General features: G+C 41.3%; 1 protein-coding gene across 3 annotated transcripts in view; it reads left to right on the forward strand.

Annotated features, from left to right (window-relative positions):
* The first annotated feature begins 1,261 nt into the window (after nt 1–1,261).
* GANC (glucosidase alpha, neutral C) overlaps nt 1,262–20,716 on the forward strand; it is a 28,421-nt gene continuing 8,966 nt past the window's right edge. Inside the window, exons 1-19 of one of the 3 annotated variants that reach the window (XM_082239597.1) lie at nt 1,262–1,401; nt 2,378–2,440; nt 3,532–3,640; nt 5,514–5,641; nt 6,018–6,200; nt 6,351–6,399; nt 6,685–6,754; nt 7,264–7,360; nt 10,078–10,258; nt 10,499–10,649; nt 11,754–11,992; nt 12,545–12,671; nt 13,781–13,860; nt 15,138–15,281; nt 15,852–15,948; nt 17,416–17,517; nt 18,837–19,080; nt 19,278–19,342; nt 20,312–20,388. In XM_082239597.1, the coding sequence (XP_082095723.1) occupies nt 1,373–1,401; nt 2,378–2,440; nt 3,532–3,640; nt 5,514–5,641; nt 6,018–6,200; nt 6,351–6,399; nt 6,685–6,754; nt 7,264–7,360; nt 10,078–10,258; nt 10,499–10,649; nt 11,754–11,992; nt 12,545–12,671; nt 13,781–13,860; nt 15,138–15,281; nt 15,852–15,948; nt 17,416–17,517; nt 18,837–19,080; nt 19,278–19,342; nt 20,312–20,388 (2,235 nt within the window). In that variant the 5' untranslated portion in view covers nt 1,262–1,372. Of the gene's footprint in view, nt 1,402–2,377; nt 2,450–3,531; nt 3,641–5,513; nt 5,642–6,017; nt 6,201–6,350; nt 6,400–6,684; nt 6,755–7,263; nt 7,361–10,077; nt 10,259–10,498; nt 10,650–11,753; nt 11,993–12,544; nt 12,672–13,780; nt 13,861–15,137; nt 15,282–15,851; nt 15,949–17,415; nt 17,518–18,836; nt 19,081–19,277; nt 19,343–20,311; nt 20,389–20,716 lie in introns of all 3 variants that reach the window. The other 2 variants (XM_082239598.1, XM_082239599.1) reach the window with 2 other exon arrangements.

A 20,716-nucleotide genomic window follows, 5' to 3' on the forward strand; every position in this document is an offset into this window, starting at 1 on the left:
GGCCGCGCCGGATTGGCTCGGGCGGCGCACCGCACGTCACGGCCTTCTCGTCGTCACCGGGGGACGGGGACGTCACCGGCGTGACGTCATGGCCGCGGTCATGCTTCGGACGTGAGGTGAGGTAGAAGCTGAAAAAAGAGCAAGCTGAGAAGGCAGAGAGTCCAAGCAATGTTTGATTTCTGTTTGAATAGGCTGCGGGCTATGTGGGAAGCATGGTCTTCTTGGGATGTTAATGTGACAAACTCCTCCATCGTTGGTTCAGGCTGAGATAGATAGATAGATAGATAGATAGATAGATAGATAGATACACACATGTAAATAAAATTTTAAAAATCCTTCCAGTAGCACCTTAGAGACCAACTAAGTTAGTTATTGGTATGAGCTTTCGTGTGCATGCACACTTCTTTAGATACACTGAAAGAGAAGTCACCAGACCCTTATACATAGTGGGAGGGTGAGGGGGGGTAAATAAACCATCTATCAGAAAGACACCACAGTCTCTGCTGCCTATACCTTACTCCAAAGGAAGCACGGACCCTGGGGGTATCACACAGCTTGGAGATTGGGTTGCTGCGCAACAATATGATTATTAACCTGAGTTATTAATTCCACTCGCACCTGACACCTTGCAAAATTTCATTTGAGTCAGAGTTCATGATAAACTCTTTACGGGTACAGGTGATTAATGGGGGGGTGTCTGCTTAGATGAGTGACTTTCTCTCACCTGCCTTTGTACATCATGTTTGTGTCTTGCCTTTCCTGAAGAAGCAGGTGAAATGAAATATATAGCTATATTAAATTCTGAAATAATATGTCTAAACAAGCCTACTAAATCACAACAGTGCGATCCTATCCATTTTTATTGGAATAATAATAATAATAATAATAATAATTTATTATTTATACCCCGCCCATCTGGCTGGGTTTCCCCAGCCACTCTGGGCGGCTTCCAAAAGAATATTAAAATACTATGATACATCACAGTGTATCACAGTCCAATAAGCATGCAAAGAATCTCATCCAAAAACCCCACGTGTACTCTCTAAGAATCTTGCTTCAAATGCAGCAAGAAGTTGTGTATCTACTGACAAAGATATTAATATGCAACACGAAGAGCTGAGCGTATTGATTAGAAGACAGGGAGCCAATTTTAGCTGTCTAGACACTGCAAATATCAAACCTCTTGCATCCTCCTTCCATACCGCTTCGCGAAGATATCCGGTGGGCCGGACTACGAGAAACAAAAACTCCATTTCCCAGCATGCTGTGGGAGAGTGAAACCAAAACTCTCCATTGGTTGGGGGCATTTCTCCGCTTCTAGCCGGCAGCGACGGTAGTGATTATTCAAAAATAGCTCCGGGAGTGGGATATCATGGCATCAAGTAGCCAGGAAGAAGTAAGGTAAAATACCATATGATTCTGTAGTAGTTGTTTAGCAAACCTAAGTTGAAATCATAGTGCATGCTTCTAAAGAGAAAAATTTGCTCTTAACCCACCTTTAAGTTAACTTGTTTTCTGACCTAGATACAGCTGGTAACATGTGAGTGGTAACATGCAGCGATAGATAATGAAGTGTTATACTGTAATCAGTGCTTTTTTTCTAAGGGTACACGTACCCCTAAACATTTTGTGAATTTAAGTTGGGCCTCATTGAGAGGCAGTATTTCAATATGAGTAGGAAAATGAGAGTACCCCTAAACATTTCTTTAGGAAAAAAAGCACTGGTTATAATTGTAAGAGAGTATTTACACAAGTAAATGAAAAATTAAGAATAAGTGAAAGAAACAGCTAGAAGCTCATATTTAATAACTGCCTGATAACAAGTGATTCCAGTGTCACAGAAAAGAAAAGCAACAGTTTCTTATACCAAAATATTGCTAGCAGGCTCCATTTATATAACATAGTAACTAGAAAACAGTGACTAGAGGCTACTTTTGCACAGCACACCCTTTATAATGGACAATCTGAGGTCGCTTCTAGATGACCTGTTTATTATGATTTATCCTAATTTGTCCACACAAAGTTTGCAGGAAGATTATACATTGTCAGCTGTTCAGTATGCATTCATTTGGATATTTTGTGCAAAGGTTAGATCAAGCCATTGCTACCCCAGACTTTCCAATGGCTTTTCCCAGCACTTTCCTAAGCACAAAAAGTCTTTTTGTTGTTCTTGTTGTTGCACTGCAGTGCCAACTTCACTTTAATTGCACAACCTGAAGTTGCTGGTATGGAATTGAATTCCACCCAGAAAACAGCAACCATCTGAGTTTATGCTAACATGCACCCTGAGTTTATGCTAACATGGTCACCATGAGAGGGATGCTTATTCATTTTCTCAGTATCACCTTAAATTATACTGCATTAATTTCTTTTCTAGTGTCGAAGAGGAGGCTGTGAGCAAAAGCAATTTTAAGACATGCAATCAAATTGCCTTCTACAGGTAAGGAATGTGAGTGTTTATCACTCTTAAAGACACATGACTACTGTGCTAACACCACATTGCAAACCATAGCACTATGAAAACAGAGGGCTAGATTCAGTTATCCTGGTGCTCTAGGAAAAGCCAGGGAAGGGCTCCAGCTAGCCTAATATCACCTTCCCTCCCATTCTCCCTGCCCCCATACTCCCTCGCACTACCCCCAAATCTGCTCTGAAGGGTTGGGAAAACCCCTAGTACAGGGGTGAAGAAATGGGATTATTTCATCATCTGGGAAGCAGAAATGCTTGCGCTAACATAGAATCATAGAGTTGGAAGAGACCACAAGGGCCATCGAGTCCAACCCCCTGCCATGCAGGAAACACCATCAGAGCACTCCTGACATATCACTCTTAAAGGCACAGAACTACAGTGGTACCTCAGGTTAAGAACTTAATTCATTCTGGAGGTCTGTTCTTAACCTGAAACTGTTCTTAACCTGAGCTACCACTTTAGCTAATGGGGCCTCCCGCTGCCACCGCACAATTTCTGTTCTCATCCTGAAGCAGAGTTCTTAACCCAAGGTACCATTTCTGGATTGGTGGAGTCTGTAACCTGAAGCATCTGTAACCCGAGGTACCACTGTACCAGAAGTGCATAACATTATATTCTTTCCAGAGTTCCAGGACATTGCACCAGTAAAACAGTACTGTTTGTTGGCATCAAAACTTCTTAAAAGATTTCCAGCATATCATAATGGAGAAAATACTGCATACAATGGTCACACCGCTAAGTATTTTTTAAAATCACGAATAGAGTTGGTTTTGTAAATAGTGAGATGTGCTTTGCTGCGGAAAGCTGTACCAGAGAATTGAATAGCATTTTCAGTTTTCAGGTTACGATGATAAATATTAACATATATATGGAAAACCCTAAGTAGATAGTTGATTCCTACTGTTACTAGTTCATGAAGCTCTGAAAACATGTAAATCTGGGCAGCAATACTGTTTAAGCCGTTTGGAATCAATGCGGTTTAAGTAGCCTAATAGTGAGCAGAATTGCACCCTGGATCATTAAATAAGTAATTTGATTGTGCTCTCTTCTTTATCCTTTAGGCGTCAGAAACGTTTATGTCCTGGGAAGTCCTTATACCGAGCATTGCTGGATACAGTGGAATTATCCCACAGCCGTGTCAAATTCCAAATAGTCAGTGAAGAATGCAAGGTTGGCATACAGTCTGAATGTCACTGATAAAGAAAAAAAATGAACACTTTACAATAGATTATTGCTTATGTAATATTGTACTGATCATATTTATCCAGATAATATTCAAGATTGTGTTTTTCAAATGGATCAAGTCCAAATACTCTTAACATTAGTATAATTATTATTTTAAAGCACAGGACCTGGTACAGATGCAACCTTCCTAAACATGGTTATGGGATTGGGATCATCCTGTGGGTTTAACCGCTCCTTCTCTCTCTCTGGCACATTAATGCTCCTCTCTCCATCCTTTTTGGAACTAACCATATTACAGTACTACCTTCAACAGGGTAAATGCTACCTGTGGATAGCTTTGAAGCAGTCTAACTATGGTTAGACATTAGTTTGCAAACTCTGGCTTAATCTACCGGTAACTACGATTAAGCAACATCAGTGATGCACATGATCTCCCAGTTCCTTGACAAGTATACAATTAATCAGTTATCTCAGATCAGTCATCTATTTCTTACTCAAAAGCAATAATGCTAAAGTGTGAGAATTATTAATAACTACAGTGGTGCCTCGCAAGACGAAATTAATTCGTTCCGCGAGTTTTTTCATCTAGCGAATTTTTCATCTTGCGAAGCACGAAATCCAATAGGAATGCATTGAAATTCAATTAATGCGTTCCTATGGTCAAAAAAAGTCAAAACAAAGCCAAATTTGGTACAACAAGAGTTTATTAAGTGCTCTTTAAAGTCACACATACTGTAAAGAGCATTTCAAAAATTGAAGGAATAATAAATTAAGTTTCTAAACACGACAGAAAAACTTTTAAAAAAAAAAAACACAACATGGCCCAATGGTCACAGAAAATCATAAAAATTCAAAAAAAACCACACAAGCTCCCAGATTCTTGCAAACCCCTCCTCAACTGTTCCCCCAGCCACCCACCACACAGAAAGTCAAACCCAGAATTTTTTTTAAAAAAAACAGCAGAGTGGCCCAATGGTCACAGAAAATCATAAAAATTCAAAAAACACCCCCACACAAGCTCCCAGATTCTTGCAAACCCCACCTCAACTGTTCCCCCAGCCACCCACCACACAGAAATTCAAATCCAGAATTTTTTTAAAAAAACAGCGGAGTGGCCCAATGGTCACAGAAAATCATAAAAATGCAGGGGGAAAAACACAAGCTTCCAGATTCTTGCAAACCCATCCCCAACACCAATTCCTTGAATTCCAAACACCCCAACCCAAAATCCAAAAAAAAACCCCAAAAAGTTTTAAAAGTTTAAAAGAAGTTTTGGAAAAGCTTCAAAAATCACCAAAAACCTCAAAAAAGGCTACCACACCGCGTTCTATGAGTTGCTCCTCGAAGTCAAGTCGCAACTGTATTAACGGTGTTAAGAAAAAGGAAACAAACTTGCAAGACGTTTTCGTTTTTCGTCTTGCAAAGCAAGCCCATAGGGAAATTCGTCTTGCGAAGCAGCTCAAAAAACGGAAAACCCTTTCGTCTAGCGAGTTTTCCGTCTTGCGAGGCATTCGTCTGTATTTTCTACCCTGCTTTGCCATCACATACTCAAAACAACCGACAAATAAGATACTAAAGCAAATATAGAATGAATTAAAAACAATGTAAACATTAAAATATTCTTCAAAAGTCTGTGGTTGGTTTGGACTTCCATTTTTATATGCTTTATCTTTGCTGCTGTGCAAACAGATGCATGTAAGAGGGGATTAAATGCTTTTATTTCTAGTGACCCAAAACATACCAGGAGAAACTCCACCATGGCTTTCCCCCTGTTATGGTAACTGTAGATAAATGAATCAATGTGATTCGTCAGCTGCATGAATATTCTAATTGTTACTCTTTTTCTACTTATCCCCAGGAACCTCTTTTAGTAGAAATTTCTGAAATAGAGGGCAATATTTTCAGGCTTAAAATTAATGAGAAAGAGCCATTCAAACCAAGATATGAAGTCCCTGATGTTCTCGTTAAAGAACCTGTCTGCCTCAGGTAAGTGATGAAGCAGAATTTGCTAAATAAGATGGAATCTGAGGACACATGTATGTGATTTGGGCTGTAATCCGTGGGGTTTATTTCTGAGTAGACATGTATAAGATTGTGCTATATTTTCAGTGACATCATAACTTGAGTTACCTCAAAATCCAAGGGTGGGTTGTTGCTCCACTCACTCTTGCATATAATGTGTAGTTCTATATGGCCAGAAATGCATTTAAGTGTGAAAAAGTCATTTATGCCCGGGGAATGAAATTAGAAGTTGATGTTTTTTGTTCAACTAGAATTATCAGTTTCTTAATTTACAACTGTTTGTATTTGGGAACAAGCTTTCAAAGGTTTTATCTGTGACTGCTATTTTCCCATTTTCCAGTCTAACAGTATTGCAGAAAGATGGAGACAAACTTGTGTTGGCTTGTGACAATGAAGACCAGCAACTTCACATCACTGCAAATCCTTTTCAGATACAGTTTGTTTGCAAGGGTGAGATTGTATGGAGTACAAACTCAAATGGCCTGCTGTATTTTGAGCACCTCCAGCCAGCCCCGCAAAGCAGGTATGATATGTCACTGTCTCCGCAATCCAACTGGAGCTAAATTATCTTGGGATTCAGTCCTAAAACTCTTACTAGTACATATTTGTAGGCAAGTCTATATATAAATATAAAAACTGATCACTCTTTTTTTGGGGGGGGGGCGTTAATTAGGAAATCTACATTGCAAGAAGAGAAAGAAGGATCAGCTAATTCCTCTAAGGTAAACTAAGCTTTTATTTGTAGAGTTTTGCCTTATGGATTCTCCAAAAGACAAAACAGTCCTTCTAACTGGGAATAGTTAGTTTAGCATTGCTAATGAATTCAATAGGCTTTCTTCCAGGGTGGTGGAATTAGGACTGTGGCCTTAGTTGGAAGTTGGCCAGAGTCAGTAAAACTGCAACCCTAAACACTCTTGTGGGAGTAAGCCCCACTGAAATCCATGGATCTTAGAGCTGACATGAATACAACTGCCCTATAGCTTAGATTTGGATAATTTTTATCCAAGCAGGAAAATCAAGATGACTTGGGTCTCTGGGAAGAAAAATTTGGCAAATTTTCAGACATCAAAGCTAATGGTAAGTATAGTGTCTTTCAATTTTGCTTGTAATATCTGTAATATATGTATTCGTGTGTCATATGTCGACTGGATCACTTGCAAAAATAACCTGGCACTCTTTGTTCTGTAGTCATTTTTCCATAGCTAACATCTCCTCTGCTTGTTATACGCCGTGGTTCAGATTGTGTACATTTAGCTGCATGGGCTGGAAATGGTGAGCACATATGTGCTAAATGCATTGGTCTTGTATACCTCTGTGATTTTTGAGTAAATCCAGTTTTAGCACCATCAGGATATAAACCACTAAGTGTGCATATATATAGAGTAGGTGACAAAGAACCTCAGCAGAGGGCAGTTCCTGACAATTTTATGTGGCATGTGTTTCCAGAGTGGTTTTCTGATTTCATACTCTTTCTTATGCCATTTGTCAGGGATTATTGAGCTGTGATTCCTGAATTGCAGTGGGTTGGGATATTTGCATCCCTTTGTGTCCCTTCTGATTCTACAGTTCTATGATTCTTCTTACAGGTCCCAGCAGTATAGGCTTAGATTTTTCTTTACATGGATTTGAACATGTCTATGGAATACCTCAGCATGCAGAGACACTTCTCCTTAAAAACACCAGGTAATTTAACTATGTATGCATAAAACGCTGACAAAAGGGCAGCTTTGCCCAAGTCTCTGGAATTCTCTCCCAAACTGAGATTACCCTCCTTGATGAACTTCAGGCGCACAATTAAACCATTCTTCTTCCATTTTCCGTGCATTGGTTTTATGTATGCTGCTTAGAAATGTGAGTAATCAAGTGGTATTTTAATGTATTGAATAAAGAAATAAATGTACTGTATCTTACTCTCTCCTTTTCTCAGTTTTCTCCCTCCTCTTTCCCTTAAGAGTTCTGCTGCCTCCTTCAATCTTCAGGCCTCTGATTCTCTTGCCACTGCCTGCTCTGTTCTTTTTCTTTAACCATCCAGGGTGCTTCCTGCTGGGGGTTGATCCTGTGAATGGTTCATACAGATGTTGCAAGTGGGTCATTGGCAGCAAGTGGCAGCGGGACGGGGCATGCAGAATGGCATTTTGGTGTTGCATAGATCCCCGGTAAAATTGGCTTGCACGAGGAGCACCTGCCCCACAGTAAACACCCATCTGGAAGCAGCCTCTGCCTCTAGACCTTCCAACTCACGGCATGGAGCACTTTTTTTCTCCATAAGCCCTATATGAGGCTTTCCTCAAGATAGTGTTTGAGGACACCTTTTCCCCCTCTGCCACCTCCACCAATCAAATCTCTGCTACAGTGCCCACTGCTTTCTTATGCCATGCTTCTTCTAATTTTCTTGCCTCCCAGGCCCTCGTCTCAGGCAGCTTCCTAGTCCTCAGCCGCATCGGTTCCATTTTTCTTCACACAGCTTCCCCTTTCCCAGGTTGTTTTCAGACATCCTGGAGTTTTTGTTTGGTTTTGGTTCTTGTTTTTTCAAAAAACAGAGAAGAGGATGTGGCTAGTGGGTAGGCTATAAATGTAAAAAAATGCTACTTTTTACTCACAGTAGCTGCATCCGCTAAAGAAACAGCTTTGTGTACAGTCGTACCTTGGGTCTCAAATGCCTTGGCTCCCAAACAAATTGCCTCTTGAATGATTAAAACCCGGAAGTGAGTGTTCCGGTTTTTGAAGGAATTTCGGAAGCCAAACATCCGGTGTGGCTTCCGATTGGCTGCAGGATGCTCCTGCAGCCAATGTGAAGCCTTGCCTTTGTTTTCAAATGGTTCCAGGAGTCAAACAGACTTCCAGAACGCATCTGTTCGAGAAGCAAGGTATGACTGTATTAGCAATTTGTTACTGACCTTTTCAAGTAGTAACAACAACAGCAACAACACTAACAATTTTATTATTCATATGCTGCCCATCTGACTCTGTTGCCCCAGTGGTGTTGTTAGAACTTACCTAAACGTCTGTGTTACTGCATCAGCTCAGGCAGTGGCAGTGGAAGAGTACTAATGCGCAGGTAAATGATGGAAAGGGACGTCAACGGAGGAGCCCTCCTCCCCTGTAAAGCCTCATCAGTAGATCCTTGCACATGGCATTCATATCTCAGCAAAGATGCCTGAGAATGCAGAGGGAAAGCGGGGCAAGTTGAACTTGACCTTTGCCTTGTTTGTTTGATTAATTCTTTTCTTCCCTGAGAGCTCCACCCTAAGCAAATACATCTTTTTCCAAATACCTCATCTAGGAAAAGAAAAGGAAAAAAACCAGTTCTGGGGACAGTTTTATTTGGTGCCTCATCCCACACCTGTTTTCACACCTTGCTCTATTGTTCCTTTCAGGATTGCTGTGGTGTTTTGTGCTCTGCTAGGTTGATAGTATGCAAATAAGCTAATAAAAGATACAGAGGTGTCTAGGGATACCTAGACCAAGAGAGATCAGTGGGTTACAGTCCTAAGCATATTTATTATGAATTGGATTTCGCTGAACTCACCTCTGAGCAAACATGATTAGAGAGGGGCTGACAGCCTTAAACTGGAGCAGCAGTGATCTCACTGGGAGCCAGAATTGCATTCAGACAACTATAAAAAAGAGCGACAGAGATGACAGTCTGTATTTATTCATATCCCAGTTCTAATTGTCATTGTAGAACATGCAGAGTTTAAACAATACAGTATTCACCTCTGAAGTAACAGTGAGCTAAAGACTATGGTACAATCCTGTATTTTTCTTTATTATTAATACTGAAGGCTAGTTGATTCACAAGAAAAGTCCCTTGGGATTTAGTGCCAAAAGTGGGTGGAGTTTTCAGCATGGCTTTGCTGCCTGTCTGCTATCCCATCTCTCTCTTTTCTGGCAACCTCCCCCCCAAAAAAACCCCTCTCTTTTTGCCTTCCGCTCTTCATAGGATTTGACGATTTAGTGGCACCTCAGCTGTCTTGTTCTCCTCTGGGGCTGCAGTGATTGCTCCCTTACTTGCTTGTTCAGAATCAGGGTTTGGGGGAAGTGCTCTTGTTCCCTTTTAAGGTCCCTTACTACGTCACCTTGGGAAGCAAATGTGGACGTTCAGGGGCGTCCTCTGGGAATGTTGTTCCCCAGCAGCGTAGCTTGTGCTCACAGGGAAGAGCAGCATCACCTTCTCCATCCCAGCGCCTTGGAGGAGCCCCATCCCCCATCAAGTACAATGCAATGCACTCCAGTTACAGCATAATAAACCATTTCTATGGACAGCTGCTTCCGCTGGTGCCGTTAGCAAGTATTAAATCTATCGCCATCGGTCTCTTGCATTGGACAAAAACAGAAGTAGCGTCTACCTCCAGCATCAGCAAAGTGCTCTGTGCAAACATCTTGTCTGTCTGTTCCAGCGATGGTGATGTCTACCGGCTTTATAACCTGGATGTCTTCGGATACAAAGTTCACAGCAAAATGGGCATTTATGGTGCCGTGCCCTTGCTCTTGGCTCACAAACCTGGCAGAACGGCTGGGATCTTCTGGCTGAATTCCTCAGAAACTCTGGTGGAGATTGCTACCAAAGCCGCAATGGAGGTGAGACCAGCGCTGGAATCTAGCTCCTGCATGGAAGTGCTTCTGCAGTGCATGGGGGTTATTGTGACATTCTAGAGAACTCTGCGAGCAGTGCAGAATGGATGCTGAGTGGGCAGCCTCTCACCTCTGCTGGGGCACGAAAGGCGGAGTGATGACAGGCACCTAGAAACTCACCATGTGGGATCTCCATGTGTATCAAAAGCCATACCGTTACCTTTTTCTGATTGCTTTGTTTGACAGGTTTTGTCCTCCAGAACTCCAGAAACTTCGAAGCAGAGAGTGCTTCCTCAAACTGATGTGTGCTGGATGTCAGAAAGTGGGATCATTGACACTTTCATCCTAATGGGGCCCCAACCCTTTGATATTTTTAAGCAGTATGCACAACTGACAGGTACTGTCTTACAATACAAATGCAGGTGAAACTCGAAAAATTTGAATATCATGGAAAAGTTCTTTTATTTCAGTAATTCAACTTAAAAGGTGAAACTAATATATGAGAGAGACTCATTACATGCAAAGCGAGATATGTCAAGCCTTTATTTGTTATAATTGTGATGATTTTTTGAGTTTCACCTGTACATCCTGAAACTGCTTTAAGTGGCAAGAATAAACATTAAGGTGGCACGCCCAGCTTGTGTATGCAAGAGAGAGAGAGAGATCTATTTCTGTTAAGTTGTGGGTGAACATATCAGAGGACACAGCGATTCTTCAAACAGCTCTTGTTTATTCACAGGCCGGAACAGAACTGAACTGAAGGGTTCAGCCAGCCTGCTTATATAGAGCTCCACTAGAACGCAACAGTAACCATTTTCTGTAACTATCCAATCACTGAATGTCACTTTTAAGCCCTTATTTGCATATGTGGACCTGAGTGAAAACTGTATCCCCCTGCTGGCCCAGGGTGAGAACTTCAGTACATAACAATTTCTAAGCAGTTAAAGATATAGAACCATTGTAATAGAGTCGGGGGGGGGCAGAGAGAGAGAGAGAGAAGTAGCAGTTCACTACCGAGTTCATTCGCCCATCTGTCTGCATCTACCACATCTGTGTCACAGGTTCAACTTCACTGGTAACACTGACAAGCCACTCACCAAAAAAGGAACATCTCCCCACCCCTGTATTTTGTTTCTGTCTCACTTTGCACATATCGTGGAACTCAGGACAGTGTTGTGCAGGCCCAGATCTGCTTAGCTGAAGCAAGGAGGACATACCATGTGCCTTCAGGACGTAGCCTCTGGCAGGTGGGCAAATAACTGCTCACAAAACTACATTAGCAGCCCGAAGCACTTTCTAGTTTCAAAGTAAGGAAAAGGATTCTGTGCTGCTTTCATTACAACGAGACTCTTCTTGTACACTTTTAATGCCTCTAGTGCAGCTGAGAAAGTTCAAGCAAAAATAAATATTTAGCACTTAATTGTGACTTGGGTTTTAATTTGGATGATAGCATTGTTTTCCCTTTACCTTTCCTTTTTTTTTTTTTTTTTTTTTTTGCTAGGCACTCAAGCCCTGCCCCCACTCTTCTCCCTTGGCTACCACCAGTGCCGCTGGAATTATGAAGACGAGGACGACGTGGAAGGGGTAGATGCTGGTTTTGATATGCATGACATCCCATATGACGTCATATGGCTTGACATCGAGCACACAGATGGCAAGCGGTACTTCACATGGAATAAGGAGAAGTTTGGCAATCCCGAGAGGATGCAGAAGCAGATACTCATGAAGAAAAAGCGCAAGGTGGGTAACGTAGAGAAAGTAGGGAGAAAAAATTTGTTTGGAGGTCTGCAGCTCTTGTGGCCTTCATGTGCAGCAGGCAGACCCAGTCCGCCCCTGAGGTTGGGGATCAAGCGCTCGCTTCAGATGGTGTAAGTGAAAAAGGCAGTGCTCCACCTTCCTGACCACTTCCACTGCTGTGAGGGTGGCATTCTGGCATATGGCATTGCTGCTTGTCTGCCCTACCCTATACCCCACAGAAGCCAAGCAGTAAGGCTTTCAGGAGCACCCCAGCTCCTGCCAAGTTTGGCAAAAGCCAGGTTGGTCAGGAAAGGAGACAGCAACTCCCATTTCACTTCAGGTGGTGAAACAGGGAGGGCCACCCCAGATCCATTCGCATCCATTGAGCTGTGATTCCCGACTTTTTAATACGTTCATACTGTCTGTTGCATTTTTTAAAATATGTAATTTAATGTTACCTGTAAGTCACCTCGGAAGGTTTTGTATTCTGAAAGACAGGATGTAAATAATGGTAATCCATACATGATAATATTGTGCCGTCTCTCATGTTGGCAGCTGGTCGTCATTCTGGACCCCCATATTAAAGTTGATCCTCTGTATACCATATACTCACAAGCAAAAGAAAGAGGTTACTTTGTAAAAGACCGTAAAGGCAAAGATTTCGAAGGCATCTGTTGGCCAGGTAATAAAGCCCCTCCTTTACTTTTACAAATCTGATGACTGACATTTATGGAAGTTAAAATTTATTAATAAATAGAAATAAGTTTTATTCTGTACATTAATTGTGTGTGTGATACTGTCTTTCTGTTCTCCTTTTTCAAATCTGTGCTGAAAACTTAATGTGATATATAATTCCTTTTTTAAAAGGGTTAAATGGTTTTTTATGGTCAGAAGTTTGAAGAAAATTTTAAAAAATGACTTCTACTCCTCACTGACATTTTTTTTTAAGCTCTTGATCCTTAATACCTCTAACTTTATTTAAACAGGTATTGCTACCAGGTGTTAGTCAGCTGGATCCAAGAGACCCTTTGTCTCTATTTATTTATCATGGCAAGGCAATGATGGCATCGGCTTCAAAATTCTAAGACTAGGAGCTGCTTCCCCTGTTCACTCGGCTCACCAGCCCTTTCCCCTTCCCCCTCACCTGACAAAGTCCCCTTTACACCTCAACCCCCTCCCTTATCTACCCACAGCTCACCCAGGCCTCTCCCCTTCTGTCCCTTTTAAAGGAGGGAGCAGGCAGTTCACAGGGCAGCTATGTGAAGGACCTCCCCACCACCACCATTTGCCTGGGAGGGCATGATGACACCTTACATTTTTATTATATGTATAGGAAGATATAGACATTTGGCCTGTAAGCATGATGACCCTTGTCCAACAACAAGACTAACATTGCAGAGTGTGCACAAAGATGCAAAGAGGGTAATATAGTGAACTCTTCCAGTCTCCACCACTGGAAGTTAAATAGACAAACTATAGGTGATGTTAAATAAAAAATAGCATCAGCTGGGTTGGTGGCTGATAATTATCAGGATTGCAGCAGGCAAGGATTGGAAATTAAACACTTTCCTCCTATGTTGTGGTTCTGAGGAAAAATCTCTTATATGAAGCTAGTATTTGCTGTAAAAACCCTCTTTGTTGTATTGTTGTATTTGCTTGGATATTAGTAGGAGATTTTAGCATTGTATTTGTCAACCACAGCATGAAGGCCATATGTTATTTATTTAAATCTTTATACGCCGCCATCCAGACTCAAGTCCTGCAAATGTCATAATTTCCTCACACCTGCAGGTCTCTCATCTTACCTGGATTTCACCAATCCTGAAGTCCGAGAATGGTATGCAGATCAATTTGCCTTCAGCGCATATAAGGTTTGTGTTCTTTTCTCATGACCCTGTGTGGCAGGATCCTTGGCAGAAAAACCAAGCTCTTAAAAAGTAAGAAACAGGGACTTTCATTTGATGACCGAGGAAGAGGATTGATCCAAAATATACTAAGATAAGCGAAGGTTTCCACACAGTCGTTTCTGCATATGACACCAAAGGGACAACATGGCTCATGCAAGTTCCATTGGAGAACTGTAGTGTTTAACCAATTCCAAATCCTTTTGTGTTGAACGTGATATGGGAATTTTACCATTTGGGATGCTAACCTGGAAGGAAACTTACTAGTGTTGTGCATGTTCTTCATTCATTCTGGTCCCAGTTGCCCAAGGGTGCCCAAGAAAGAAGAAAAGAACCCTATAAGCATTTTGCTTAGAAACCTCTAAAGAAGCCAGCAGCTGATAAAAAATGTAGGGTTGCCACTGTCAGAAACAAATGTCAAAGCAAATATCTGAGATATACTCATTGTATACGGTGGTGCTGCCAAAACTCAAAATTACGCAGTTTTCAGGTTGAATCTATTAAGAGTTTATAAATGGGCACCAAGACCAGTTTTCATAGATACTTAAGAGATTTAAAAATAACAGAGAAGCTTTATCTGATCTTTTATCATGGGATTAGTAATTTAATAAGCTAATTATATTGCTGATGGGATTAGTTTTCCCACCACTAATTCTAATGGGTAGATAAAAAGGTAAAGGGACCCCTGACCATTAGGTCCAGTTGTGGCCGATTCTGGGGTTGCGGCGCTCATCTCACTTTATTGGCCGAGGGAGCTGGCGTACAGCTTCCGGGACATGTGGCCAGCATGACTAAGCCGCTTCTGGTGAACCAGAGCAGCGCACGGAAACACCGTTTACCTTCCCGCTGGAGCGGTACCTATTTATCTACTTGCACTTTGACATGCTTTTAAACTGCTAGGTTGGCAGGAGCAGGGACCGAGCAACGGGAGCTCACCCCATCGTGGGGATTCGAACCACCGATCTTCTGATCGGCAAGTCCTAGGCTCTGAGGTTTAACCCACAGCACCACCCGCATCCCTATGGGTATCCCTAATCTATCCCTAATGGGTAGATAGATCCCACCTAATCTTGAAGCCCATAAGAGTCCAAGAGAAGCTTCTCTGACAACTGCTTTCCTCTCCTTAGAGTAATCTGCTTTACATTTTTGAGAGCTTTGTAAGCATGTGTATACCTACCCAGACTGTGTGTGTGTGTTAATTGTGGATTAAACCAACAACTTTGATGTAATTAAAATGTTGATAGGGTTCCACTGAAATCCTTTTTGCCTGGAATGATATGAATGAGCCCTCAGTCTTCAGAGGGGTAGAGCTAACCATGCAGAAGGATGCTGTCCATTATGGCAAATGGGAACATCGAGAAGTCCATAATCTCTATGGTTTCTACCAGGTATGGCCTTTGCAGGTGAACAGTTTCAATTCCAATGCTCATCTACTGATTTGTGATGATTAATTATTGTTATTGTATATTTTACATTTTAACATACATTTTAACTCTTCTTAATTAAGAATAACAAAAGCATACCATTAAATGATAGTTACAGTAATTTACCGTGGCTTCAACAAGAAGTATGTCTCAGAATTGTCTTATACTTTGTCTTGTACTATTCTAAAACTGTACAAGCCCATTTCCCTGAAAAACAGATCATTCGTTTCTGTATTCCTTCCATGTTTAAATTCCTCTGTTTACTTTTAGAAACGATGCCTCATACTGTCAATAACCCTTCCTGTATGAAGATCGTGTGTTTAAAAAATCAGTCTGGCCAGCTCCTGTTCTTTCCTGTACAAGCCGCAGGGCGATTGATTCATGTCAGCCTTCTCTGTTGCTGTTTTAAGGTGTTCTATCTGGCTCTTCTCAGTCCAGAAATGCTGCTGTATTTTTACTGTTCCTGGCCTTCTCTCTGTAGTAGAGTTATAACAGTTGTGTTAAAGCAGACATGTTTCCTCTGGTGCGTTTCAGCAAATGGCAACTGCAGAAGGACTGATCAGACGAAGTGGGGGGCTGGAGAGGCCTTTTGTTCTCACACGCTCGTTCTTTGCTGGCTCACAAAAGTATGGTAAGCATAGAATAAGGAAGAATGATTAATAACACGACATAGCTCCCCTTTTCAAGCATCATCTTCAAACATCAATTAAATCCCCATGCAACCATCAAACTCAGAGTTATTTTGGGCTAGTCACCATCTCGACCTGCCCTATCTCACAGTTCACAGGCTAAAATGGGTGGAAGGGACAATCATGTGTGCCACCAAGAGCTCATTGGGGAAAGGGCAGGATGAAAATGTAAGGAATGAATGAATAATCTTTAAACTTTGCTTCCCCAGTAACCAGGCTAACCTCAAATATAGTATTGTTTTATAATCAGGTGTGTGAGAGAGAAACAAGTTCCCCAAACGTACAGAAAATTCTCAGGTGTCTGAGGGTGCGGGGGGAAATGCAGAAAACCCTTTGTATCATCTAACAAGTCTAAATAATCATATTCTAACAAGTCTAAATAATCATATTCTGTAACAATTTAAAACATTTCTTATGAATGAAACTTTCTTCTAAGTCTTGATTGAAACTTACTAGGTGTGTCTTGGGAGCAAATAACATTCTTTTGAGGACAAGATTCTCTTGGGGTTCCTCACAATACTATTCTCCTTCCCTCCTCCTGAGGGACGTTGGCAGAATTCATTTTATATCTTTGCACAAGGATTTTTGAAATCCCGTCAACAAATCACTGTATCTTTTTCTGTTGGTTCCCAGGGCCTCAGAATTAGGTCTTTGCCAGCTTTTGCTATCTGAAACCCCTTTAGCTTGAAATGCCAAGGATTGAATTTGAGACTTCAGATATTCGGAGCATCTGTCATGCTGTGGAGTTGTCATAATATTAAGCTGTTGCCTCTTCTTGTACTGCAAATAAGTTAAAGAAGGAATGTTATAAGTTAAATAAGGAACATAGTCAATTCAAGAGTCTAATAGGCGTGGAAATAAGTAATAAATAGCAACTTAATATTGGGCTGTAGCTTTCAGGCTTTCACAATAGGTAGATTTTTAAGATGCTGAAAACCCAGATTGTAACTCACTCATTGATGTTCTGAGAGATCGTGTTATTATCTCAATGACACGTGTATTGAGTGCTGTCATCAAAAAGACACATGTGCTGATCAGACTGAAATCAGTCTGTTTGCCAACTTCCTTTTCAGAGGCTGAGGATTGAGCAGAGGACCTGCTGGCCTGATTTTAGGGTGCATTTCCTCTATCCTTGTTCTTCTTAAATCAAGAACAGTGTGACAACTGACACTGATCTTGTCACCATGCAGACACCAGAACAGGGATCAAATGTGATGTATGGCTGACCTATCGCACAATGCAGTTCATGTGAGTCATTATCAAACAGCTGATAGGGGTAACATATGGATTTGTACATCTGCACACATATAGCATGAGCCTCATGCTCATCTGCTTAGAAGTAAAACCTATGGATATCTTTTGAACTCAACACCCAATGTCCACAAACACTGTGAACTTCATATTTCTAGGTGCCGTATGGACTGGAGACAATAAAGCAAAATGGCAGTACTTGAAAATCTCCGTTCCAATGTTGCTGACAATCAGTATGGCAGGAATTTCTTTCTGTGGAGGTAAGGGATGTGTTGGGTTGCAGTCTCCATCTTACTAAGCAATTGAGCTCATTTCACTTGTGCCTTTTCAAAAGCCTCAATTATTTCTATGAATAGAAGTTTCACTGTATTGTTTTAGGTGCTGGTTGAAATCATATTTATTTCAACAACAGTATCCAGACAGAGTTGTCTTAGTTTACTCTTTCTTCCTTTTTTGCTGTTTTTGTCTGGGTATCATTGATAATTATTTTATACTCCTTAATGTATACTGCTTAGAGATTTCTGTTGATTAACTTTTTTCTTCTTAAAAATCTAAATAAATTAACTTTCATATGGTGAGTTATAGCTGACCTTGAGAGGGCATCCATCCACAGGGAACATAGTAAACTGCCTTATACGAAGTCAGATCATTGTGCCATCTAGTCAAGTATGGTCTCTGATGACAGGCAGAGCCTCCTTAAGGTCTTTCGTGGCCTGATCTGTATATTCCAGGGTATGAACCAGGTGCTTTTTGTTCACACAAAAAATCACAAACAGCTTCCTAGGTGGGGTAGAACCACCTGTAGCTGCAAACTGGTCATGACATGACTTGGTGGTAGAGCACACACTTTATAGTAACAGTTTGCACACCTGCAGTTGGTTGCCTGGTTTGATCCCCATGTGGGACAGCTGCATATTCATGCATTGCAGGGGATTGGACTAGATGTTCCTCAGGGTCCCTTCCAATGCTACAATTCTATGGTTAGAGCGTGGTGCTGATAATGCCAAGATTGCAGGTTTGATCCCCGTATGGGACAGCTGCATATTTCTGCATTCTACTAGGTGATCCTCAGGGTCCCTTCTAACTCTAGAATTCTATGATTCTTGAGTAGAGTCAAGTCACAGTGCTAACTTCCTGGAAGGTGAGTCCCTGCCAGTTACCAGAAGAGGGAGGGCTGCAGAGGTTGGCATGATGCCGGCACGCTGGCAGAGCCAGTCTGGTGCTCCCACCAGTGCACCTGTGCTGATTTTCCCATCTCCTCTCCCTCCCGCTAACTGGCAGTGACACACCTTGCAGGAAGCTAATGTTGTGGCTCCTCCCTACCAGCTGAGCCATGTCTGCAAAGCATGTGCTCTACCACTGAGCTTAACATCCTTTCTCCTGATTTTTGGAATACATGCATATCCAGTTTGCGGTCACAGGTTTCCGGTAGTTTTCTTATTCCTTCTTCTCTGATGTAGTTTCTGTGTTGGGGGGAAATTGCTTTTCTGAAAATACAGCCCAACTGGGGAAGAATCTGGGAAGTTTGCGTTTTCCAACCCTTTCTCAGAAACCAATTCATCCTTTTTCTGAAATCTAGCTGATGTGAGCGGATTTATTGGAAATCCAGAACCAGAGCTGCTAGTTCGATGGTATCAGGCTGGAGCCCTTCAGCCTTTCTTTAGAGGCCATGCCAATATGAACACCAAGCGCCGTGAGCCCTGGTTGTTTGGTGAGGAGAACACGCGGATGATCAGAAATGCTATCAAGGAGCGCTACTCCCTTCTTCCATATCTCTATGCTTTGTTTTATCGAGCACATACAGTTGCAGAGCCAGTCATGAGGTAAGCTCGGAATTAAAGAGACTAATTTCTGCTTCATAATTCATTATGGGACTACTATAAATCCTAGTGAATTTTAAATAGCATCTAAATAACACTCAAATTATAAACAGAAAATAGTGACCCTTGGTTTCTGATATGAATTCTAGTGCACGTCTTCTAAAAAGTCTTTGCTGCTTCCACTTTCTTCCTTTACATAGGCCTGTTTGGGTAGAATTCCCCAAGGAACTGGAAACGTTTGGCATCGAAGATGAGTATATGCTTGGTAAGTTTAAAGGTTGAAGGAACCTTTTATAAAACATGGCAGTGGTGTAATCAGAAGATGCAACAGCTGCGACAGAAAGGCAACACACAAACTGGAAGGGATGAGGGAGATGTCTCATGTTAGTGGTTAGGATTCATCCAGAGAACTCTAAGGAGATCAGGCCTATAGTTTCAGAATTCCCAGTCTTCCATAGACCAGATGTGAGGTTGCTTCATTCTGCACTCGTTGCTTCTGGTCTCCTTGGCTGGCAACGCTAGTTAAACAGTCACTGGTCCTCTCATGATGGGTATGGAGAGGTGTTCGTGGGAATCCTTCCTAGGGACACACTCCATACTTTCAGGAAATAACTACAGAAGAAGAAATGTGAACTCAATGAGTGTTCTGATAATGAGGGAAAAGTAATTCTAGCATTTCCTTATGGAGTGCATTCTGATTAGACTGTGCCAATTAATCTTTGCCTCTTAATCTTAGGAAAGAATTGAAGTTGTTTTATACTATGTGTTGAATAATTTTTCTCACAGATTAATGTCAATCACTTCTGTCGGCTCAAGGCTATTCTCTATAATGCTGTGGATAGCAGGCTGGGTTTGGATACAAAAAGCCCATCTTCAAATGCCAGCCCAGTCAGGAAGCCCCCTGGGTGGCCTTTAGCAAATCACTACCTCAGAAACTTCAGGGTTGTTGTGAGGACAAATTAGATAGAATTTGTAAAGCATCTTTGAACACTGGAAAGTTTTGTGAGAAAGGATTAACTGTTAGGAACCTGCTATTTGCATATTCAAACAAGACCTCTTGCATATTCTAGACAAGTTTTTTTTTTTTTAAAAAATGGCATTGTCACACCTCTAATAGAAAAGAAGGTACTACTTTTCTAAATGCTGTACTGAACCCATGGTAGAAATATCAGCAAATGGCTAAATAATGATATAATCCCATAGTAGTATCGCTTTTCTTCTTTATGTAATTCAGGAAATGCTTTGTTGGTGTATCCAGTCACTGAACCAGAAGTCACTGCAGTCAATGTCTTTCTGCCTGGCCCTCAAGAGGTAATGAAAACTATTATCAATTCATTTATTTCCCTTTTGATATACCCTTGTGTTTCAATCAAAGTTAGGCTACTAGGCATTTCTGCAGTAGGTATAAGTACATCATCTGGGACTGCACAAAACAGCCCTCACCATAATAAAATTTAATCTAAGCAATAGTCTAATAAAAATAAGCTACCTAGCTTCCTCTGAAAGCTTCTGCACAGCATTCAGACAACTAGTTTATCAGTCTTGTTTTTATACTGATTTATATTTATGCTGTTGTTTTATATATATTTGATTGTTACTCAGTATGAACTTGCTTTTTGCAACAAAGAACAAGGCAGGA

The sequence above is a fragment of the Podarcis vaucheri genome (assembly GCF_965113315.1).
Source record: "Podarcis vaucheri genome assembly, chromosome: 1".
NCBI lineage: Eukaryota > Metazoa > Chordata > Lepidosauria > Squamata > Lacertidae > Podarcis > Podarcis vaucheri.